The sequence below is a fragment of the Phoca vitulina genome, unplaced genomic scaffold (genome assembly GCF_004348235.1).
Source record: "Phoca vitulina isolate PV1807 unplaced genomic scaffold, GSC_HSeal_1.0 scaffold52, whole genome shotgun sequence".
NCBI classification, from domain to species: domain Eukaryota; kingdom Metazoa; phylum Chordata; class Mammalia; order Carnivora; family Phocidae; genus Phoca; species Phoca vitulina.
This window is the reverse complement of record NW_022589755.1, coordinates 9477277-9501199: the sequence shown is the minus strand read 5'-3', so window position 1 is coordinate 9501199 and position 23923 is coordinate 9477277. Positions and strand designations below refer to the sequence as shown.

The window sequence follows — 23923 nt, the reverse complement described above, 5'->3', positions numbered from 1 at the left end:
GTGAGACGGTGTAATTTGGGAGGGGCAGTCAGGGAAGGCCTCTCGGAGGAAGCGGCCTTTGAGAAGCTCCCAGACTAACGGATGGGATCTGTGGGAGGAGAGGTCCAAGCAGGGAGCACAGCCAAAGGAAAGGCCGGGCGGCAGGCACTGAAAGAAAGCCGTCGGTCTGGGATCCAAAGTTTCCAAGATTCCAGCTGCGCTGAAAGCCGGCTTTCCAGACTCCAGCGCGCTGGAATCGTCCTCGGATTCCCCGGGCCCGAGAGGCCACGGGTTCGTCGGTGCGGATTCTGCTACTGCCTCAGGGCCGGGGCCGCTGGGCTCCAGTGGAGCCGGGCGGTGGGCGGGGTCGGCCTCACCTGCGGGGGCGGGGCTCCCGGCCGCCCCGCCCCTCGGAGGAGCCGCCAGCGGCCAGACACCCGGGGCTCAGCTGGGAGCTGCGGGGCGTGCGCGGTGTGCTGGACGCGGCCGGGCGCATCGCGGCGGAGCGGGTCCCGGAGCCGCCCGCGCTCAGGTGGGCCCCCCGAGTGCCGGGCGGGAGTCCCGGGGACCGCGAGGATGGGGCGGGGGCGGAGGGGGAGGGCTGGGCCCGGCGCACCCTTGGGCCCGCTGGCTTGGCGACGGGGACGGGCCTTGGGGCCCCTGGGAGCCCCCTGCCCCGCCCTGGGGCTCCCCCCCGCGGGTCCGGAGGCCCAGCTGGGGCGCCCCCCCCGCCCAGGGCGCAGGTAAACAGGAGCGAAGACGGGGCGGGGCCTGGGGGGAGGGAGGGGGCCCTTGTGACGGCCTGGCTGGGGAAGCCCGGGTGCGCGGGACTGGGCCCGCCCGCCAGGGGCAAGGTGTGTGGTTTAGGGGGCTGGCCGTGGTGGGGGCCACCTGCCTGCTGGTGTGGGAGTGGAGCTGGTGCGTGTGAGAGACGGTGTAGGAAGCCCAGGTGTGTGTGATGGTGTCTCAGGTGTGTCTGATGGTGTAAGAGGCTCAGGTGTGCGAGCGATGGCCTCAGGCGGTGGGTACCGGTGAGAAAGGCAGACGGACGGTCCGTGGAACCCTGCGCGGGCGCCGAGGGACTGTGGGAATGATGTGGGGCTGTTGCGGAGATAGGAACACGTGGGCGACCTCTGACTGTGAGTCTAATGCGGGGGGTGGGGGCTGGGGGCGGGGGAGGGAGGTGAACTGTTTGTAGGATTAGGTGCGTGACCCAGAGCTTGCGGGGCTGGGCAGTCTGTCTGCCTGTAAGGTGCGGGGAGCCGTATGGATGGCCAGCGCGTGCCTGTGATTAACGCCGTCAGCTGTGCGGTTGTGCGTGCGTGAAAGGGAGTTGTTGTTCGCGGGACTGAGTGTGGGCAAAATCGTGTGAAAAATGGTTGGAGCTGTCAGAATGACTCTCCGTGAACTTGTGTGAACCTGACTTTGTGGGGCTTGTGTGTGACTCTGAGTACGGTGTGATATGCACACACATACGTATAGCGAGAGGGCTTGGCCAATGCCCCACATATACGTAGAGATTGATGGCAAGTGAGAACCTGCAGAATATAAAATCCATGCCTTATGTGCCTTCCCTACTGTGTGTCTCAGGGTATATGATCGTGAGCACGTGCGGAGGTACCCAAACCACTGGGCTGCTTATGGTGGACTAGAGGGTACACGCAGAAACCGTGGGATCTGTCTCCACCGCTGCCTGTGCCGGTCGTGGGCACCCCCCTGGGACAGGACGGCTGAGTCTGTGTTCAGGAACCACTGATATGCCCACATTTGGAGCTCTGTGTGTCTGCGTGCGTGCTGCGGGCGGGTGTGTGAATCCCTGGCTGGCCCGGCGAGGTGTTGGAGGAAGTGGGGAAGGAGGTGACGGGTCCGCAGTGACTCCTAGGAGTGTGTGTGCGTGTGCACACGTGCCTGGAGGAGGCACGTGATGGAGAGTTAGCTGCTTGCAGGACCGTGTGAGTGTGGGAGAGGGGTGTGTCGTGGGGGTAAGTGCAAGGAGACAGGCTGAATGTGAGTGATTTGGTTATCTTTTCACGGCGGGGGGTGGGGGGTGGACAGAGCTTCTGTGTGTGTGTGTTGGCTTTTATTCCTGAGAGGAAAATAGACCTGTGTGTGGGGTTGTCTTTCCAAGAGGAGAGCGTACATGTGTTATTTCTTTTTTTTTTTTTTTTTTTTTTAAGATTTTATGTATTTATTTGACAGAGACACAGTGAGAGAGGGAACACAAGCAGGGAGAGTGGGAGAGGGAGAAGCAGGCTTCTCGCAGAGCAGGGAGCCCGATGCAGGGCTCGATCCCAGGACCCTGGGATCATGACCTGAGCCGAAGGCAGACGCTTAATGACTGAGCCACCCAGGCGCCCCTACATGTGTTATTTCTAAAGAGTATATGTGTGTGTGTGCCCGAGTTAGTGTGTTAGTTTTTTTTTAAGATTTTATTTGAGAGAGAGAGCAAGAACGAGCCGGGGGAAGAGTAGAGGGAGAAGCAGACGCACCGCTGAGCAGGGAGCCCGATGCGGGGCTCGATCCCAGGACCCCGGGATCATGACCTGAGCCGGAGGCAGACGCTTAACGACTGAGCCACCCAGGCGCCCCTGTATTAGGTTTTTTGAAAGGAAAATGCGGATGTGTGGGACTGTATTCAGTTTTATTTTTTAGAGGAGACAGAGCGTGTCCAGAGTATGTCATGTTTCTGAGAGGAGAATGTTTATCACGTTCTATTTTTAAGAAAGGAGTGTGTGTACGTCGAGTTGTATTTCTGAGAGGGGAGCGTGTGTATGAGCGGGTGTGTTTCTGAGAAAGTATGTATATATTGCACTGTATTTGAAAGAAGAAAGCATGTCTTCGATTTCTGAGAGGAGAATGTGTGTCGCGTTGCGTAAGAAGGGAGGGTGTGCGTGTGTTGGGGTCTATTTCTGGGAGCGGACTGTGTGTGTGTGTGTGTGGTGTGTGTGTAAGGGCTCCAGGGGCACCACGAGCTGTCATTGACTTTGTCACCCACAGACAACCACATTGTTGGGACCCCCACCCATTAGCATCGAGGCCTCAGACTCTGAGTTGTCACATGGCTAGTGAGACATCCCTGGGCTGTGGCTGCCACACGTGCGTCCCAACATGCCTTGGGCTGGCTGAGCCTGTCTGCAGTGGAGGGTGGAGCCCCTGTTTCCTTGGGTCTGTCAGCTCCTCAGGTCCTGGGAGCTGACACATGAGCCCCCCCCCCGTTCTGATCCCCCCAAACCTAGAGGGCTCCTCTGCTTCCGGCGCCCCAGCCCCTTGGCCCTGTCCTCCCGCCCCACCCCACCCCCAGTGGTCTGACTGGTTCCCAACAAAACACCCTAAGAATGAGCTCACGGAGAGGCTACCGCCTCCACACGCCCCGCCCCAAGCGCCCGGCAGAGGCGGGGGCCTCCAGTCCAGGTCACACGGCTGGGAGGTGTTCTGGGCCCGGGGATCTGGGGCCCTTGGGGTGGACGGGGCTGGCCAGGTGAGCTGAGGGCAGGTGAGAGGCCACGAGACCACTGTTTGCCCTCTTTGGGTTAGTTATACGTGGGGTTTTGGACTTGCCCTTGGGGCAGGGCCCGGGGCTGAGGACAGAGCTAGACTAGGATGTTTCCAGTTGCCGGCTGGCTGGGACGGGTGTGGGACAGGGAGCCAGCCAGAGTGAGGAGGGCACGGGGACAGAGGGCCAGCTGGGATGGCTGGACAGGGAGACAGTCGGGAAGGGTCCTGCTGGGCCCGAATGGCATACGGGCTGACGATTCCCCAACCCCCCCCCCCCCCCCGGAGCAGCAATGTCAGTGCAGGTGGCAGCCCCTGGGAGCGTGGGGCTGGGCCCAGAGCGCCTGAGCCCCGAGGAGCTGGTGCGGCAGACCCGACAAGTGGTGCAGGGGTTGGAGGCCCTGCGGGCCGAGCACCATGGCCTGGCCAGGCACCTGGCTGAGGCCCTGGCGGGACAGGGCCTGGTGGCCGGCTTGGAGCTGCTGGAAGAAAAGCAGCAGGTGGTGAGCCACGCGCTGGAGGCCATCGAGCTGGGACTGGGTGAGGCCCAGGTATGAAGGGACCAGCTCTCCAGCTATGGGGGTGAGGCCAGAGCGGGGAGGAGGCCCGGGGATGAGGGAGACAGGTATGCGGTGGGGGTGGGGGGGCAAGGCTGGAGTAGGGGAGGCCTAGGGGAGCCAGGCCTGGGGAGGAGAGGCGCTAGGCCGGAAACGGGATTCCTGGGCAGCATTAGGGGGTCCTGGTGTGGTGCAGGGGCCCCTGAACCAAATGGCATCCATCTATAGAACTCTGGGTCCTGGGGAGACTTTGGGGTCACGTGGGTAGAAAATGAAGTGTCCCTACATGTAATTTGTGTGGCTGGGTGAGATCAGAAGGGTCCCCGAACAGGATCTGGGTATGGCCCTGGGAGCCCCTGCACAACCTTGAGTACCATGGAAGCGGGGGACCCTGGGTGGAGTGGGGGTGCTCGGGGCCGGGCCCCTGACCCCCGGGCCCACGCAGGTGCTGCTCGCCCTGTCGGCGCATGTGGGCTCGCTGGAGGCCGAGAAGCAGCGGCTGCGAGCGCAGGCCCGGCGGCTGGCCCAGGAAAACTCATGGCTGCGGGAGGAGCTGGGGGAGACGCAGCGGCGGCTCCGGGCCAGTGAGGCGGCCGTGGCCCAACTGGAGGAGGAGAAGAGCCACCTGGAGTTCCTGGGGCAGCTGCGGCAGTATGACCCGCCCGCGGAGAGCCAGGTGCTGCCGGGCTGGGCCGGGCACTGGGCGCCCATGCTCCTTAGACACCCCACAGACCTGTACCCCCCCAGGAGCCCCCCGCCATGCCCTAGACCCTCCCTCCAGAGCTCTGGACCCCTCACAGAGTTCCACAACCTCCAGACCCACTAGAATGTCCACAGAAGCGCCCCTCCCCCGGCTTCCACAAAGCCCCCAGATCCTCCCCAAGCCCTCAGGAACACCCCCCCGCCGAGGCTCCTGACCACTGCTTCCCTCAAACCCTGAGATCCAGGACCCCGGTCTCTAAAGCAAACTCCCAGCCCTCTTGACCCCCCACTTTCCTGCCCTCCGCAGCAGCCTGAATCCCCCCCTCGCCGAGACAGCCTGGCCTCCCTGTTCCCCAGTGAGGAGGAAGAAAGGAAAGGTGGGTGTCGGGGATCCTGCAGTTGTGGGGCCGCTTAGCCCCGGAGGACGAGAGGCTGAGGCTGGGGAGGGACCGTGAGACCCCGAGGTGGGTGTCCGCGCAGGGGAGCGGGAGCACGAGGCCAAGGGGCTGGGTCAGGGCGGGTGACGGCCGAGGCCGGAAGCCGTGAAACCAGGCATGGTGGCCGCCGCGCCGCCGGCCAGGCAGACCCCGTGTTCAGGTCCCACGGACCAGCTAGACGCCTGCGATCCCGATCTCAGAGGCCCGGTGCGGGGCCCGTCACCCCAGGCGCCCGTGGGGCAGCTGTAGTCCTGGGGGAGGTGTCCCCTTTTACGGGGTGGGAAGGCCAGGAGGCCGGCGGCGCCCTGATGCCCGGCTGCCGCCCGCAGGCCCCGAGGAAGTGGGGGCTGCCGCGGCGCAGCAGGGGGGCTACGAGATCCCCGCCCGCCTTCGGACCCTGCACAACCTTGTGATCCAGTACGCGGGCCAGGGCCGCTACGAGGTTGCCGTACCGCTGTGCCGCCAGGCCCTGGAGGACCTGGAGCGGAGCTCAGGCCACTGCCACCCCGACGTGGCCACCATGCTCAACATCCTGGCGCTGGTGTACCGGTGAGACCGCAGCCGGCCCTGGACCCGTCGTCGGGGGCGGGGGAGCTGGGGTCCTGCTCTGCCAGCATGGGGCACCTGGATGGGTGGGGGCCGGGGGAAGCCACTGTGACCCAGGCGAGGGGTCGTCAGAGAACGTGGGCAAGAGACCCCAACAGAGCGGGGAAGAGACCGGGGCGGGGGGGGGGGGGGGGGCAGAGGCTTGCCAGCAGAGGGAGCCTGTGCTCGACTTGGAAGGTAGTGGAGACACCCACAGGGGACCGCGGAGGGGTGACAGCCCAGCGTGGCTGATCCCCCTCCGTCCCTGGGCCACCTCACAGGGACCAGAACAAGTACAAGGAGGCCACAGACCTTCTCCACGATGCCCTGCAGATCCGGGAGCAGACGCTAGGCCCTGAGCACCCTGCGGTGAGTGGGGGCCCAGGAGTGAGGGCTGTGGGGCCCTGCCTCTCCCCGCACACACACACCCTGACCTGCCTCCCCTACCCTGCAGGTGGCCGCCACCCTCAACAACCTGGCGGTGCTCTATGGGAAGCGGGGGCGGTACCGGGAGGCGGAGCCCCTGTGCCAGCGAGCCCTGGAGATCCGGGAGAAGGTACTGCCCCCGCTGCCCCCCCCGCGGAGTCCCTGGTCCACGGGCCCTTCCCACTCGATCCTGATGCGCTCATTTCAGTGGCTCGTGCCTTGTAACCCTGATCCTATGATGTCCTTCCCATCTGCTCTTGTGAGCCCCCAGTTTGAGCCTAGATAATCTCATGACCCCACTATGCTTGACCTTTAATGAACTCCATCTGATCTTGACTCTAATCGTCCTTCTACATCACTTCACATGCCTCCCAGCCCAGTCCTGACCTTCCAATCCCATATGACCACCTTGACCTGATTAAGCCTGTTTGTGCAACTTCTACCCTCTGGCCTCCAATCTCCTAACTCCCCACTGATCCTATGAACCTTTCCTCATGACCCCCCTTGCGGCTACCAGTATCACACCCATCCCCCTCAACCCCTAGGTCCTGGGCAGCGACCACCCGGACGTGGCCAAGCAGCTCAACAACCTGGCCTTGCTCTGCCAGAACCAGGGAAAGTTCGAGGAGGTGGAGCAGCACTATGCCCGAGCCCTGAGCATTTATGAGGCCCTGGGAGGGCCCAACGACCCAAACGTGGCCAAGACCAAGAACAACCTGGTAGGGCGCTGCGGGGCACAGGTACAACTCGGCCCTGGGGCCGACCGCCAGGGGTCCCCCAGGAGACACACCCACTGGCTCAAGTGAGCCCCTGGAGCAAGGGCCCTCTAAGACTTGGCCTCTGAGCTGGGCCCGGACTCATGAGATCACTAGGCACATAGAGGACATGGAAGCCACAGGAAACACACAAGTTGGTGGGGCCAGATGACAGTGTCAGATGTTTATTGAACTCTAGACCCCCTTCTTAGTCCTTAAGGGAAAGGACCATCCATTTCTTAAAGGACCCTAAGAGGCAGGTGCTCCTTTCGTCCCATTTTGCAAATAAGGAAACTGAGGCACAAAGGTGGTGTCACTAGCCCAGGGTGGAGCAGGAACCAGTCACCTGCCCTAGGTCACGAGGTGGGGGGGAGGGGAAGATGCGCCGGGGGCGCTCCAGAGCTGAGCCACGATCACCCACCCTCCCCGCAGGCCTCGGCCTACCTGAAACAGAACAAGTACCAGCAAGCAGAAGAGCTGTACCGAGAGATCCTGAGCCGCGAGGACCTGCCTGCCCCTCTGGGTGAGCCCCCGGCCCCGCCCTTGCCCCCCAGGTGACTGCTCCATGTCCCCACTGCACTGTCCCCTCTGTTCCTAGGAGCCCCCAACACAGGCACAGCTGGTGACGCAGAACAGGTGAGGAGGGAGGATGGGCTTCGCTCCGGCTCCTGGGGCGGGGACTGGAGGAGAAGGGGGGGACTGACTGGTGTCCTGGGCGCCCTCCCCAGACCCTTCGTCGGAGCAGCTCCTTCTCCAAGATCCGGGAGTCGCTAAGGCGTGGAAGTGAGAAGCTGGTCTCCCGTCTCCGAGGCGAGGGGGTGGCAGGGGCAGCCGGGTGAGTGAGTGATCCAAGCAGGAAAGAGCCCCACTGCTGCAGCTTCTGCAACCCACCCCACTCCCTGTCCTGTTCCAGAACCTTCCACGGTTCCCCTCTCCTACCCGTACAGTCACATCCAGTGTCAGGCAGGTCTTGCCCGGAGTGGGAGGCAGACACTCGGGGGACTCACCCTGCCACCCTCTCTTCACAGGATGAAGAGAGCCCTGTCGCTCAACATGCTAGACGTGGATGTTCCAAAGGCTGCTGGGCCCCAGGTGAGAGGGGCTGGGGGGCACGCTGGCAGGCCCAGAGGGAGGGGTGGGGAGGGACAGGCTGGTGTGGGAACGGACCCAAGAACAGAAGGGCCGGGGGAGGGACAAGCCCGGAGCAGGGCCGGGTCCTGCCCCTTGCCCACCCCTCCCGGGGGAGGGACAAGCCCGGAGCAGGGCCGGGTCCTGCCCCTTGCCCACCCCTCCCCTGCGCCTGTCCGCAGTTCCCCAGTCAGCACCCGAGCGAGGTCTCGCGGACCCTCAGCACCAACACCCAGGACCTGGGCCCCCGCTGAAGGTGACAGGACTGCGTGGCTGCAGCTTCTCAGGAAGAATGGGGAAGGGGTGGCCTTTCATCTCCCCAAGTTGCTCCCCACCTCTTGGGGGCACCCACGGTATGGGGCTCCCCGTTCTTCTCTGATTAAAGGCTGTAGATCTGGAAGCCAGGAATGTCTGCCTGAGGTTTCCTGTAAGGACCTGAGGCCACCTCCCATCTGCTGGGCCCCAGGGCCAGGTGAGCCCCCGGAGTCGCTGCACGCGCTGCTCCGGCCCTGTCCGCACCGTGAGCTACAGCTGCTGGGCAATCTGCTCTATCCTCCGCAGCGTCTCCTCCGATTCCAGCTGCTCCCGGCTGAGCAGGGACAGGCCCAGCTGGTCCTCCTGGAGGGGGGAGAGGAGTCAGCTCCGGCGTGGGCCGGACGACTGGAGCGCCTCCCCACAGGCCCCCCCGGGACAGCGGGGGTCAAGGGGCAGGATGTTTGAATCTAGAAACACCCATCTAAGGGGGAACATCCCCCTGGAAGCAGAAGCCAGGCCTGAGGAGGGAGAGGGAAGCCAGCTGCTTTCCCAGATGGAGGAGGGCGCTGGCCGCGCCCCTGGGCCCCCAGCCCCGGCCTGTGGGCGCGCACACACACACACACACACCTCTGTGTTGAGGGCAGGCCAGGCCCCCTCCAGCTCACCCGGTGGAATGGCTGAGCCATCTGCCTCAGGAAGTACTTGGCAACCTGGACTCCCTCATCCACGGTCAGGTTGAGGTTGGCGTCAGTGAGGTGCTCCTGGATCCAGCGGGGCAGTTTCCCGCGCTTGTCTGCCCGGGCAAACCGCTTTCAGCAGGAGGGCGAGGGAGAGAGGGAAGACATCAGGCCCCCAGTGCAGGGGGGAGCCCAGGCCTCCTTCCCCATCTAGAAAAGGGGGACAGCCTGGTAGGCAGAGGCCCCTGCACCTTATCGGCAAAGACCATGAGGCCGTAGTCCGTCTTGCCCCGGATGGCCCGGCCCACACACTGGGCCGCATGGCGCATGGCGTCGAAGGTGAGAAAGTCGTTCTCTCGGATCTGGAACTGGTCCCGCAGGTACTCCAGCCGCGCCTGCCCGAGAGAAGAGAGCAGAGCGGTCCCTCCTGCCCCTCCCGCACGCCAGCCCAGGCCCGGTCCCTCCGAGCGGCCCCCGGGGCTGCTCACCTTGAGGATGCGGCTCTGCGTGTAGACGTAGGGGACGCCGAACATGATGACCGCGCGCCCATAATGGTGCACTGGGGGGGCAAGCACAGGAGGGGGGCCGGAGGGAAGGGGAGGTCAGGCTGTGTGTGGGGGGGGTCGGCTGGGGGAAACAGCCAGAGCCTCATGCAGGCACCTGGGGACGGGGAGAGCCTGGCCCACTCACCAAAGTCGATTCCCTCGGACACTTTGCCCCGGGCCACGGACAGCAGGATGGCTCCACGGCCATTCTCACAGGCCTGGGGAGGGGAGGCCGAGACAGGAGCTAGGTCCCCCAGAGCTGCGTCCTCCGGGCCCCCTGCATGCAGTCTCCTGGCCATCCCCCCCCCCCCCCCCCCGCGCCCATGCCCACCTCCTGGTACTTCTCCAGGGCGACGCTGGTCTCGGCCCCATCTTGCGTCTCAATGAAGAGGAGCTTATTCCTCTGGATGTTTTCAAGAATGCCCTGGGGAAGGACAGCAGGCAGGTCAGGCTGTGGGTTGGCAGAAAGGGGCTTAAGGGCACAGGCATCCTGGCTCCGGTCAACTCTGCCCCGATTCCTGTGCGGCCACCCCCTTCGGTCCCAGGGTCCCAGCGGCCAGCAGAGACTCGGGGGGTTGCGGGCCAGTCTCACTCCTGGAGGAAAGCTCTGTGATTCCAGGCACGGAACCCATCCCCGCACTCCATCTTTCAGGCAAGTGGGGCAGGCACATGGCCCAAGATGGCCCATTGGGACACTCCGCCCCCCCAGCTGGTGCTTAGTGGAGGGGCTGATGTAGGCCAGGCCGGGGCTGCCCAGAGATTTCCGTGACACTGCACTAGCTTTGTGACAGCAACCAAGGACAGACGCAGGGACAGACCGGTGTGACAGAATGAAGGGTCCAGAAACACCCCCACACCGATACCATTCAGGGGGAACAGTGCTTTACAGTGAATGGGGCTGCGGCAACTGGAGTTCCACAGAGGGAGACAAAGAACCTCGACCCTGACCTTACACCACACACAAAGATGTGAGGTACCTCACAGACCAGATGTGAAAGCTAACATGAGGCTTCTAGAAGAAACACAGGTGGTGATCTTCAGGACCTTGGGGCAGACAAAGCTTCCTTAAATAGGACATACAAGACTCAGGATGTGGACTTGAGTGGCCAGCAGCCACCTTTCCCACGGTGTGGAAAGCGCCCATCTGAGGACAAGACCAAGGTCTTGACCAAGTGGACAAGGCTCCCCCACCCCGCTCCCTGGAGTGTGGCTCAGCCAAGTTCTCTCATCTCACCCTAAAGAAGCGCCTGCTTTCACTACCCGAGAGCTGGGCCATGATGCACGAGAAGTGGAGAGGTCACGACGGCGCCCTCCCACCCCCATCCTGCCGGCCCCCCAGGGCCTGGCTGCGGTGAGCCCCATTTCCAGAACACTCTGTGACCTCACCCCTGCACTGTCCCGCAGAGGCTCTTGAGTTTTTAACCTGGATGCGGGGGGAAGGCAGGGGGGACTAAGGTATACACCGTTTGTTCTGTGAACTGTTCGTATGTGTTTTATACACTGTCCTGTCACCTACGATACATGTCACCACTTAAAACGCGAGACGAACGAAGCCAACACACAGAGGAAGAGAGCCGGGGGCTGAAAAAAGCGGAGCCCCCCCGGGGAGCGGGCGGCTGGGCGTACCTGCTCATACCAGGAGGCCACGGTGCTCTCCATGTACTGGTAGCTAGTGAAGAAGGCCACGATGCCGTCAGGGACCACGGCGGACATCTCCAGCAGGAGGTTCCCATAGTTCCGGATCACCGCTGGTGGGGGCGGGGGGGGGGGCAGTCAGAGGTTGTGCGCAGGTCCCGCTCCCCCTCCATCAGAACTTTCCTATCTAATGCCCCGTCTTGAACTTGGGGTTCCTAGAAATCCCCGAGGCCACCTGGAGGGCTGTTCACACACATTCCACTTGTCTTTCCAGGCCCCTGGAAGGACGGCACCACCTCCCCCCCCCCCCCCCCCCGCCCCTGGAGTTAGGTGTGACCATGTGACTTGCCCTGGCCAATGAGCACAGAAGCTGCCGTGGGTCACTTCCCGGTGAACACCTTTATGAGCACAGCACCATTACCAGGATCCTTCCTGCCACCCCTCACCCTCGTAGTGACGCATCCAGTGGGGAAGGTCCCCAGGGGGAGGAGACACGGGGCAGGCCCCCACCAACCCACGGCGGCACATACTGGGAGCAAGTGTAACCCCACTGGGACTCGGGGCTACGTGCCAGCTTGCTGCAGCCTGGCCTAGCCCGCTGACCCACCCGCGCCCACGAGCAGCATACCAATATCTTCCCGGGTCTCAAACTTGGAGCTGATGGCCACCTGGTCGTTGCCACGACCAATGATCTGCAGAGAGTGAGAGGCGTCACGCTAAGCAAACGGCAGCACCCACTGCTGGTGCCGGGCTCAGCTTCTCACAGACACGAGGTCACGGACTGAGCCGTCGGCTCCCCTGTTATCTGCACGGCACGGGTGACGACCTCCGGCCCGGAGAAGGGGAGCTGCCTGCCCCAGGGCACGTGGCAGACCCGTGGCGGTGGCAGAACTGAGCCCGGGTCTGCACGCGGCGGACCAGCAAGCACGCGCTCCCGGCCCCGGCAGGTCCCGGAGAAAGCGTCTCACCACGACCCCGGCAGCCACCAGCCACGGGTGCGCCCCCCTCCCCCGCCAGCAACTCCACAGAATACACGGTGCAGGACGTGGCCGTCACCAGTCCCCAACCCATGAAGGGCAATTCCAAAGGCCAAGAAACTCCAGACAGTTCACTCCGGCGCCAACTCCTACAGTGGCAGGAGGCCCTCGCCTGAGTCTGTCCGGAGTCCTGACTTAGCCGCCTGAGTCTGAAGTCCCAAAACATGCTCCTGCTGAACTAGGACTTCCGCTGGCGGGAGCTGCCCCAACCCCGCTGGGAAGGCCACATAGCACACAGCATGTGCTTTGTTTTTTAGTCTGGAAAATTCTCAATTCTAAAATACATCTGGCCCAAGGGATTCAGATAAGGGACGGAGGACCCACATTATGATGCCTGTTTTACAAAGGAGACTGAGGCAGAGCAGAAGAGTCGTCATCATCAAGGTCATGGCCAGAGGACAAACTAGGCAGAGCCCATGTTAACCAAGACGTTGACTGAGTGCCGACCGGCACCAGGCCCTGGGCCACATAAGCGTTTTATACCCACCCTCTCACTATCCCCTCAACCACCCTGGGAGGTCAGGGATGATGCATTCCCATTTTACAGATTAGAAACTGAGGCTTGGGGAGTCACACCCACAGGGAGAGGTACCATCCAGCCCCGATCTGTCTGAATCCAGAGTGTGTGCCCTCGGCTGTAACACTCTCCTGCCTCAACAGCAGGGGGGGACAGAGGGAGGAAAGGCGGCCCACCTCCCCTGGCCCAGCACCCACCCTCTCCCACGCACCATGGGGCAGAGGCAGACCCGGGCCAGCGTCATGGTGAAGGTTGCCAGGGTGACAGGGTGGAAGTCCAGAATCTTGGGGTAGATGTCCAGTGGGGACAGGGTCTGCAGCAGGGACAGCAGGAGGGATCTTAGCAGAACTGGGCAACAACCAGGAGCCCCACACTGGAGGGCTGGGCACTAGGGGCGGAGAAGGGTCCTTACCCCAGATGTGATGATGACAGACTGGAAGCGCTCGAACACAGGTTTGATGGCCAGTGAGGCGTCCATGCAGCTGTAGGAAGCAGACGAGGTGGTGAGGACCACGCTGGGGTCCGTTCACACCCCCAACACTGGGTCGGGTCTCACCTGAAGTGCAGGATGGGGTTGGCAATGGTGGGGGTCCTGTCATCAAAGGGCTCGATGATGATGGTGAAACCTACAAGCGGGTGAGATTCCTGGTCACCAGTCGTTGCCACACCCACCTGGCCACTCTCTCCTGCCCCATTAGTGACTGGTGGGCCACAATTCTTAAGCTTAAAACCCAGGCATCGGGAGTTCAAAGTACACCCCAACTGCCCGCTTCTCCCAGGGCTGACACCCACTCAGGGAGCATCATGAGCAGAGAGCACCAAACGGTCACTCCTCAGACTCTCGCACACCGCGACTCAAGCCCAAGCCTGGAGCCTTCCCCCATGATCCTTGTATCTAAACCATCAGGCGGGTCAGCTCTGCTTCCAAAGCCTATCTGCAATCTGACCACTCTCCCCACCCCCTCCCCCACTATCAACTCTAGCCTGGACTATTGCAGTCACCTCCCTGGGCTTCCAGCTCCCAGCCCTGCTCCCTTCCCAGCAGCCAGAGGCACCCTGTGAAATCCTGAGTCAGGTCACATCCCTGCCCTGCTCAGAAGCCCTGCACAGCTCCCCAGGCCCCTTCCAGAGTCCAAAATTATCTGTGAGACCCTGCCACGCTGACCCATTTCCTCCTGGCTCATAGGCCACCTCCTGCCTAACTTTCAAAAACCACCAGGCTCACTCCACCCCAGGGCCTTTGCGCTTGCTGGCCCCACAGCCTGAAAAGTTTTCCCAGGCAGCTGGTTCCATTTGGTCATTTGGAACTCAGCTCCAATGCCAGCGCCTCAGGCCTTCCTTGGCCACTGCAGGCATGCTCCAACATGGCAACACTGTTTCTTGTGAAAACTATCCCTTTCTGGAATTATTTTGTTTGAGTCTTTGCTACCTGTCTTCCTCTCTGCAATGTTAGTTCCAGAGATCAGGAATAAGGTCCCTCCGTGTTCCTGTCACTTCCTCAGTGTTAGGCCTGGCCCATTTTTTGAAAAAATAGGTGAATGAATGAATTCACATATTCAATTTCACTTAATTAAAAACAAAAACAAAAACAAAAATGTCCTCTGTGCCCAGCCCTGTACTGGGGAAACAGTGGGAACCAAGACAGTTCCGGCCCTGCCCTCTCAGGGCTCAAAGTCTGATGATGGGGACACAGTCCTGTCCCCAGAGAGTGACCACTCAAAGTAGACAGGGCTGGGACAGGGGAGCCAAAAGGAGGGGAGCTTGACCCAGCCTAGGGGTCAGGGCGGGCTTCCTGGAAGAGGGGACATCTCTAACAAAGCAAGAACTGAAAAAGAGGAGGAGGTAAGTAGTTGGGGCCTGAGGAATATTGGGACAGATGTTCCAGGTAAAAGAACGTGAAGTGTTGGTGGATGGGGAAGTGGGGAGGAGAAGAGAAAGCCAGTCCCAGAAGGAAGATGGGGTGGGACAGGGGGATGGACACAGAAGGAAGCTTCTCGTGGGACTCGCTGCTAACAGGTGCTGGGGTTGGGGGACAGCCTCTCCATCCTCTGGGCTGGTGCAGGGTGTCAGGAGGCCTGACCTGGTTTCCGGGATAGAGCAGTAATCGCCAGGGATCAGACTGAGCCCTTGGCCAGCTTAACGCTGAGGAGGGGAGGGAGTGCTGACCAGTGAAGCCTCAGGACCACTTCCCCTCTTCCTGGCACGCTGGATACCTGAGCACTGCACTCAGCTCCCCGCCCCCAACCCCAAGCACTGGTCCCACCTCTCTCTCCAGCCCCTCTCCTCCTCCCATCGTGCCCCAGATCCCGGCCCCTCCCTTGCTCAGAACCTCCCATGGCTCCCCACTTCCCGGGAGTAGAAGGGCCAACTCCTTACCACACCCTACAGGGTGAGCGACGCCCCCCCAGAGCTTCTCTGGCCTCACCCCCCATCCTACTCCACTCTGCAGCCAGAGGGAGCCTCCGAAAATATTAATCTGAGCACGAGGCTTGGCCAACTCAAGACCTATCTGTGGAACCTCCCTGCACTCGAAACAAAGCCCAAACTCCTGAGCCTGGCCCTACAGGGTCCTGAATGTCCCAGTCCCACAGACAAGCCTCTGGACTCTGCTGGGACCCTGATTCTGGCTGCCGGGGGTGGGGGGTGGGGGGTGGGCCGAGGCAGGAGCTTACCCTTGGCGTAGGTGCTGACGAGGGTGGCGAAGTTTGCCAGGAGGGTGAGGGGAGAGAAGTCGGCAAGGTCAGAGATCTCCAGCGTGTACAGCAGGGAGCGGAGACGCTCGGCACAGAATCTGGGGCGGAGGCCAGGCGGGGTCAGGGGGCGGCGGAGCGCCAACGGGACAGTGACGCCCCTCCGCCGTCAGCCCGCACACACGCCTTCCCGGGTGACTGGGTGCTTGGCGGGGACAGACTGGGGCTGTTTCAGTCACCCGTGCCTCCACACCCTACAGCTGCACACACCGACCAGCGAGCAGACGCTCTAGTCACGTGGTCACACAATCTCATGCGGGTCCTTGGTCACAGAGCACAGAGCAGGCGCTCAGGGAACATGACTGGCTCGGATCCCATCTTTGCCCTCACGAGTCCCTCACGGAGGAGGACAGACGACGCCACCCCGAGGGCCTTCGGAGCCCTACAGGCCTGGCTTCACACGACTCCCCCGCGAGGTGCTGTGTGACCCTGGGCGATGGCTTGCCGTCTCTAGGCCACACTGTCCTCATCTGCGGCCAGGGACGCCGTACTGAGACTCCACAAGATGCAGAAAGTCAAGTGCTTAGCTCATCATTGGTGCTCAAGACAGGGTGAGTTACTTCTACCACTGCTTTCTCATTTAACCACCACAGAAACCGGAGAGAGTAAAGGTGATGACCCCCTACCCATTCAACAGAGGAGGAAACGGAGATTCAGAAAAGACCCGTGACTTATCCAAAACAGCAAAGGAACAGTAGAGAAGGCCCCACCCCACTCCCAGGTCCACGCTCTGCTTGCTCTGTGCTGGGGAGACTGACCCACCCCACAGTCTGCCTGGGGGGGGGGGGGGGTCCGCCCCCCAGACTTCCGGGGGACGAGGGAAAGCACCAGCAGGAGGAGACGGGGGTCCAGGGGATCCACGGCATTTCTACCCCCTCCCCAGCTCCCCCCTACTGGGTCTTGTCAGGAGCCCCGCTCCAGGACCACTCCCTCCCGTGCCACCGTGGCTTGAGGTGGGAATTCCTGAGCTCTTACAAGTGCCCAGGCCCCCTGTGGGCCCTTCTGCCCTGCCCACCCGTGTCAGCAGTCCCTCCAACAAGCGCTCTTCAGGTAAGCCCTCTGAGGAAGCCACGTGTCGCCTGCCAGTTTCCTGCCCAGCACAGGGACCCAGGAGCAGCTCAGAGGCGGCCCGTGGGTCTGCCATCACCCGCGATCCTCCTACCCGGATCACTGACTCCCGACACCGGCAACGTGGTGGCCCCAGCCACGGAGGCCAAGGTCGGGGAGGGCCCGGGGTCTGCCCCACGCCCCCGTGGGGACCCGACACCACCCCCAGCCGCGTGGGGCCTCACCTGAGGGGCTTGCGCTGGATGCACACGCGCTGGGCCAGGCCGCTGAGGAAGGCGGGGGGGCTCTCCTGCACCACGTGCTGGACCCGCAGCCGCCACTTGACGTACTCCAGCAGCCGCCGCAGGAAGCCCAGGAAGTGCTCGGCCGTGCGGATGGAGCCGGGCACAGCCTCTGCGGGACGACGGCGTCAGCCCCCACGGCGGCGCGGGCAGGGGACGGGGAGCGGGGGGCGGGGGGATGCGCGGCTCACCCTGCAGCACCTCATCGGGAAGCACGGGGTTGGCCAGGTGGGCGTCGGTCTCCCGGGCCGCACTGGCCTCCCGCAGCCCCTCCACCAGGCGGCGGTACTCCTCCCGCAGCCGCTGCTCATCGGTCTCCTTGATCCTGCGGGGGAGGGGGGCATGTGGGGGCGGGGGCGCGGGAACAGGGCTGGTGGCCCTGGAGGCAAGGCGGGCAGAAGGGGCGGGGGCCAGACGGCAGGGGCGGGGTGGGCACCAGGTGGGGCGGGCAGAGCCCCCACCTGAGCACCGTCTTCTGTAAGGTGTCCAGGTTGCCCTGGCAGCGGTCGAGGGTCCGGCGGGTGATGTTGACGCTCATGGAGTCGATGCAGACGTTGTCTAGAGAAGACAAGGGCGGAGGCCGGGCTCAGGCCGCTGGAGCTGCGGGAGCGGCGGCGGAGGGCCCGGACTCACCGGCCGCCCGCGCCCCCGACTCACCGATATTGTGGGCCTCGTCAAAGACCACGACGGCCTTGCGGGCCAGCTCCTTAGACACCAGCTCTGCAATCTTGGGGTCCAAGAGGTAGTGGTAGCTGTAAACCACCACATTGGCGTGCAGGATCTGGGGGCCGAGGAGGGCAGGGTTAGCCCAGCCTACCCGAGCGCGCCCTGCCCCGCCACCCCCCACCCTACACCCCACCGCGTCTGCCCTCCCAGGCCCACAGAGGCGAGGCGAGACAGACACGGGCAAGGGGCAGATAGAAGCTAACGGACAGACAGACGGATGCGCAGGCAGGCGGGCTGCAGGCCGGCCCCCAGCAGCCTCCTCACCGAATAGCGGGCGAGGAAGTAGGGGCACCAGCCCTGGCGCCGTCCCAGGGCCTTCAGGTCATCCAGGTTGTAGATGCCAGCAGAGAGGGGCACCTGGCGCCCATGGACATCAAACTCCTGGGGTGAGAGGGTACCGGCGGGTCAGGGAGGCTGGCTGCTGCAGCTGTCTTGCCCTCCCTCCCTCAGCCCAGTTGGCAGGTACCTCGTAGAAGCGGCAGTGGGGCAGGCTGGGGTCCTGCTGGTACTGCGCCCGCACGTACGAGGCCGTGAGGCTGTGGCATTTCCCGTCGACGTCTTTCCCAAAGCGCAGGGGCATCACCTGGGGGCGGGGTGGGGGGTGGGCAGGGACAGCTTAGTGCCAAGAAGCTCAACCATTCCTCAAACTCGGGGCTCTACACCTGCCAGCTAGGTGGGATAGGGGGCTGTCCTGTTCCGTCTGGGGGGAGAATGAGGAAGTCTGGGGGAAACTTTTAAGACACCTGAGAACTTAACCATGGTTGGGGGGGTGTGTAAGAGCAGTGCAACTGTTAGGCTCTTACAGTGATCTTGGGGTTATGAGTTCGAGCCCCATGTCAGGTACAGAAATTATTTTTTAATTTAAATTTTTTTATTGTTATGTTAATCAGGTACAGAAATTATTTAAAAAATAAAATCTTGGGGCATCTGGGTGGCTCAGTCGTTAAGCGTCTGCCTTCAGCTCAGGTCATGATCCCAGGGTCCTGGGATCGAACCCCGCACTGGGCTCCCTGCTCTGCAGGAAGCCTGCTTCTCCCTCTCCCACTCTCCCTGCTTGTGCTCCCTCTCTCACTGTGTCTGTCTCTGTCAAATAAATAAAATCTTTAAAAATAAATAAATAAAAATAAAAAATAAAATCTTAAGAAAAAAAAAGGGGACACCTGGGTGTCTCAGTCGTTAAGCATCTGCCTTCAGCTCAGGTCATGATCCCAGAGTGCTGGGATCAAGTCCCGTGTCGGGCTCCAGGCTCCTTGCTCAGCGGGGAGCCTGCTTCTCCCCCTGCTTGTGCTCTGACAAATAAATAAAATCTTTAAAAAAATATATATATATACAAAGAACAAATTCATGGTTGCCAGAGGTGAGGGGGTAGGGGTGAAGGTGTTCAAAAGGTGCAAACTTCCAGTTATAAAATAAGTAAGTCCTAGGAATGTAACATACAGCATGGAGACTCTAGTTCAAAATACCATATTGCATATTTGCAAGCTCCTGACGGAGATCTTAAAAGTTCTCATTACAAGAAAAAAAATTGTTGTAACTATGTAAAGTGACAGATATTAACTAGACTTACCATGCTGATCATTTTGCAATATATACAAATACCGAATCATTATACTGTACACCTGAAACTAATGTTATATGTCAATTTTACCTCGATTAAAAAAAAAAAATCAAGTCTTGAATAATCTTTAGCATGCAGATTAAGAATAACTGCTTTATCTTTGCAAACACTAAAACACCCAGAATCTTGGCCAGTCTAAAAATCAGGGGAGGTTCTTTTTTTTTTTTTAATAAATCTATTTTTATTTATTTATGAAAGAAAGAGAGAGAGAAAGCGCACACAAGCAGGGGGAGGGGCAGAGGGAGAGGGAGAAACAGACTCTCTGCTGAGAGGGAGCCCGATGCGGGGCTCGATCCCAGGACCCTGGGATCATGACCTGAGCAGAAGGCAGACGCTTAACGACTAAGCCACCCAGGCGCCCCAAGAACAACAGTTTTGTAACATAATTTAATAATAACTAATATTCTACGTGTCATATGTTATCATATATAAATATCATGATGATTTCTAATGTTTTAGTATTTTGTACGTGCTAAGGGCCGTACACTACATTATCTCGCCTAATCTTTTTTTAATGATTGAGATACAATGGACTTATAATACTCTATTAGTTTCAGGGGTACAACATAATGATCTGATACTTGTAAATAATGCAAAATGACCACCACAGTAAGTCTAATTAATATCCATTACCACACAGTTACAATTTTTCTTTTCTATCTCCTTTTTTTAAGTAAGCTCTACACCCAACGTGGGGCTTGCACTCATGACTGGGAGATGAAGCATCGCATGCTCTACAGACTGAGCCAGCCAGGCGCCTCTCTTAGTGACTTTCAAATAGACAATACGGTATTATTAATTATAGTCACCATGCTGCACATTACATCCCCATGACCTATTTGTTTTATAACTGAAGTCTGTACATTTTGACCCCCTTTGCCCATCTCACCCACACTCTCCCCGCCTTGCCCAATCGGATCAACTGTATGGAGCCAATAATTAATTACCCTCATTTTACAGAAAGGAAGACTGAAGCCCCACCGTAAAAATCACCTATCCAAGAACCATGACTATTAAGTTTCAAAGCCAGGAAACCTGACCTGCCAGACTCCAGGAACTGCCTTTTAACCTCTCAGGCTAGGGAGAAGGTGTGTTTGGGCTGCCTCATCAGAAGTCAGAATTTGATGCATGGGAAGTCTGCAAGTGGTCCCTGCCTGTCTCCCTGAGAGGTCTGGTTTGGGGATCTAGGACTGGTTGGATGGAAGTTTCCTCAACCCTGAGGCTTGGGGCAAGGGGAGAAATGGGCACGCACCTCAGGATGAATACACAGGTTCTTCCGGGAGCTCAGAGCCAGCCCCAAAAATGGTAGCTTCTCACCCTCCTGCTTCTCATAGAAGTTGAGCAACTTTCGCAGCTCTTCGATCACCTGTTCTCGTCGAGGACGGAGGGGACTCCAGCATGAGACCCTGCCCAGCCTGGCCCAGCCCCTTCTCCAGCTTCCCCAACACCCCCTAAAGCTATGAGGGCAACCACCAGGGGGATCAACAAGTCCTGCAGGACTGGGGGAGCCCCAGGATTGGCCCTGGCTCACCTTCTCAATCTCAGGCACAGTCCTGGAGCAGTAGATGAGTTTAGTCACTTCCAGTGGATACGCCTGCCGGTGACAATGGGCTCAGCCCCCGCTGGACCCCTTCCCTCTGCCCGCCTCCGCAGGCCCAGGAGTCACTTACCCTCTGGTATGCCATGATCAGGGCCAACAGGGACACTGTCTTCCCAGTGCCTGAGGGCATCTCTAGGACTCCATGACCCTGCATGTTGAGATGAGAGAGACAGAACTTCAGGGACACAAACTCTGGGGACCATTCCCAGAATGCCACCATCTTGAAAATACCAGCACAACAGCAGTTAAAAGTCTAGGCCCCAAGGGCAGTGGGTTTGAACCCCACTTTTGCCACCTCTTTGTTGAGTGGTCTTAGGCAAGAGCCTTCACCCATCCGGCCTCAGTATCCTCATCTCTAAAACGGGCCTAGAGGGCGCCTGGCTGGCTCAGTCGGAAGAGCATGTGACTCTTGATCTCAGGATTGTGAGATCGAGCCCCACGTTGGCTGTAGAGATTATGTGTAAAAAAAAAAAGAAACAAAAAAACCCCCACAAACTTAAAAAATAAATAAATAAATTAAATGGGCCTAATAAGCACTTCTTCAGATCACGACTGTGAGGACTAATGAGAAACTGGCGGTTAAATATTTAGCATAGTAACTGATACGTAGTGACCTGTTTTTTCTTTTAATTTAGCAAACACTTCCACAGCACTTACTCTGTGCCTGGCACCCCTTCTAAAAGTGTCTTACTTACATCTCCGTTTCTCAACCTAGGCTCCACTGACATTGGGGGGGGGGGTCTGTCCTGTGCACTGCAGGATATTTAGCAGCGCCCATGACCTCTACCTACCACTAGCAGCCCCACTCCGCTAGTATGACAACCAGGAATGTCTCTGGACTCTGCCTCTGGGGGGTCAAAAGCATCCCCACTTCAGAACTGCTGCCCTGGGGCGCCTGGGTGGCTCAGTCGTTAAGCATCTGCCTTCGCTCAGGTCATTATCTCAGGGTCCTGGGATTGAGCCCCGCATGGGGCTCCCTGCTCAGCGGGAAGCCTGCTTCGCCCTCTCCCACTCCCCCTGCTTGTGTTCCCTCTCTCGCTGTGTCTCTGTCAAATAAATAAATAAAATCTTAAAAAAAAAAAACTGCTGCCTTACTTACCGAATTAACTCCCATAACCTTCACGTGAACCTCTGAGAGTAGGCAATCATACTAAGCCCATTTTACAGAGGTGAAAACTGTGAAACAGGGAGATTAAGGGATTCGCCCAGGGGCACACAGCTGTGGGTCTAGGATTCCAACCCAGAGAGCCGGCTCCAAAGTAGCGCAGCCTTCGATAAACGTCAGGTGCTGCTGTTATGAACTATTCTTTCAGGTAACAGGAGGTCTGGGAGCGCCGGCTTCCCAAGGACCTCACATGCCTAACACCTCGCGGTCCAGCAATCTCCGTTCTTAGACGCGCGGGCCGCTGTGCACCTGTCAGGTGGGAAGCGGCGGGCCGGGCCCACCCACCTTGGCGTCCAGCGTGCGCTTGAGCTCCAGCATGTACGAGAACTGCTCGGGGTAGATGTAGTCGTAAGGGAAGTACACCAGCAGCCCGTCCACGTTGAGCCTGGCGGCAGGGGGCGGTGCGTCAGTCCCCCGCCCCCGCAGCCCCTCTCCAGCCCCCACACTCTCCTGCCGTCCGGCCGAGAGCGGTTACCTGCCGGCGCCGTCCCCACCGCCCCCGGGCGTCCCCCAGTTCCCCGGGAGCCTCGGGTCTCTTCGGCATCTCTAAGCTGGCCATTCCCGTTACCGCCCCGCGGGTCCCCGCGGTTCTCCTCACCCCACTCCTCCAGCACCCCCTCGCCCCGCCGGGGCCCCGGGCGCGCCCACTGGTCCCCCCATCTTTCAGACCCCACCCCCACCCCCAAGCCGGCTAGCGAACAGCGAACTCCGGACCCCTTCTTACTTCATGGCGCCGGCCGCGGCGACAAGCGGCGTCGACCCGCCTCCCTCATAAATATTCAGAGCGCAGGATCCGTGGGGAGTCCTCGTGGTGCCGCTCCACCTTTCTCACGACTCCATTGGCTGATCCCGCCCGTCACTCTACTGGGGCGCGGGACAATGCGCGTGCGCACGGCAATGCGGGGGCGGGCTCCCGGGAGAGGAGGCGTAGCTGAGGATCGCAGAGTACCGAGAACAGCACATGAAGGAAGAGAACCGAGATAATCGATCCCATTCATTAGGATTTGGTCTTTCTGCATCTACTCAGATCATCTAGCAGCGAATAGAGTCTAAAGGAACTAACAAGGAAATTGAGGACCCTTAGGAGCCCACGAGTTAGGAATGGCTTCGTCGCACTAGACTAACGTGCACCTCTAAAATGCCCGCTGTGTCCTAGACTTCTCTGGGATAAATAACTCCTCCCATTTAGAGAACCCCTACTGTTTGCCAGCTACTGTCCTCATCAGGCAGTAATGCAAAGGCATTGTGGCTTGGTGGCTAAGGTGTGGACTCTGGAACCAGAATGCCTGGGTCCAAATCCTGGCTCCACTGTCTACCAGCTCTGTGACCTCGGTCAAATTAACTTGTCATCTGCAATGTAGGAACAATTAGATTATCCACAGTGTAGGGGCACCTGGCTGGCTCAGACGGTACAGCACCGGACTCTTGATCTCAGAGTCATGAGTTCAAGCCCCACATTGGGCACAGAGCTTACATTAAAAAAAAAAAAAAAAAAAGTAAAAACAAATATTAAAAAGAAAGATTACGATGTAGATGATGCTTAAATTAACCCGCATGAAGCATTTAAAACTGAGTTTAGCTCATACTCAGCATTCAGTAGCTAGGAGCTTTTATGCCATTGTTCAACAAATAGATATGGGGCCTCTACTGTGTGCCTGACCTTGTCCTAGGCCCTGGGAACACAAAGGTGACCAAGACAGCCCCTGTTTGTGTCCTCAAAGAACAGATTTTAAACATATATGTTATTATATGGTTACAAGTATGACAAGTGCTGTGATGGGAAAATTCTGGAAACCATAAGGGCTGCATACAGGAAACGTGCTGTCAACTATGGGGGTGTGGAGTGGTCAGAAAAGCCTTCTTTGAGGAAATGAGGTTTGAGTAGACACAGGAAGTATGAGAAGGAACTAACCAGCCAAAGGGGATAGATGAGAGAAGGGGAAAGGGTGTTGGTGTTCCAGCCAGAGGGAAGATGGTATACAAAAGTT

General features: G+C 59.7%; 2 protein-coding genes across 4 annotated transcripts; one reads left to right on the top strand and one right to left on the bottom strand.

Annotated features, from left to right (window-relative positions):
* Positions 1-428: 428 nt before the first annotated feature.
* Positions 429-8400, top strand: KLC3 (kinesin light chain 3). The gene is made up of 13 exons (XM_032388532.1): positions 429-511; positions 3763-4022; positions 4474-4704; positions 5038-5107; positions 5497-5716; positions 6034-6121; positions 6207-6308; positions 6724-6897; positions 7366-7456; positions 7532-7569; positions 7662-7768; positions 7962-8025; positions 8244-8400. The coding sequence occupies exons 2-13, from the start codon at positions 3765-3767 to the stop codon at positions 8313-8315; spliced, it is 1515 nt and encodes a 504-aa protein (XP_032244423.1). The 5' UTR covers positions 429-511; positions 3763-3764; the 3' UTR covers positions 8316-8400.
* Positions 8401-8485: 85 nt separating this feature from the next.
* ERCC2 (ERCC excision repair 2, TFIIH core complex helicase subunit) lies at positions 8486-22700 on the bottom strand. 3 transcript variants are annotated; one of them, XM_032388529.1, is made up of 23 exons: positions 22660-22700; positions 22221-22320; positions 20841-20918; positions 20702-20764; positions 20423-20536; positions 18019-18135; positions 17817-17933; positions 17484-17607; positions 17288-17384; positions 17018-17151; positions 16770-16938; positions 15400-15518; positions 13284-13353; positions 13140-13209; positions 12939-13040; positions 11802-11865; positions 11165-11286; positions 9870-9962; positions 9684-9756; positions 9482-9552; positions 9245-9388; positions 8982-9125; positions 8486-8679 (listed from the first exon to the last, which is right to left on the bottom strand). In XM_032388529.1, exons 1-23 carry the CDS (start codon positions 22662-22664, stop codon positions 8587-8589), a joined length of 2283 nt encoding a protein of 760 aa, XP_032244420.1. In that variant the 5' UTR covers positions 22665-22700; the 3' UTR covers positions 8486-8586. The 3 variants fall into 3 exon arrangements, with proteins under 3 accessions (XP_032244420.1, XP_032244421.1, XP_032244422.1); XM_032388530.1 differs by lacking the exon at positions 22660-22700 and adding an exon at positions 22411-22555; XM_032388531.1 differs by lacking the exons at positions 20423-20536; positions 20702-20764; positions 20841-20918; positions 22221-22320; positions 22660-22700 and adding an exon at positions 18713-18741.
* Positions 22701-23923: the final 1223 nt, after the last annotated feature.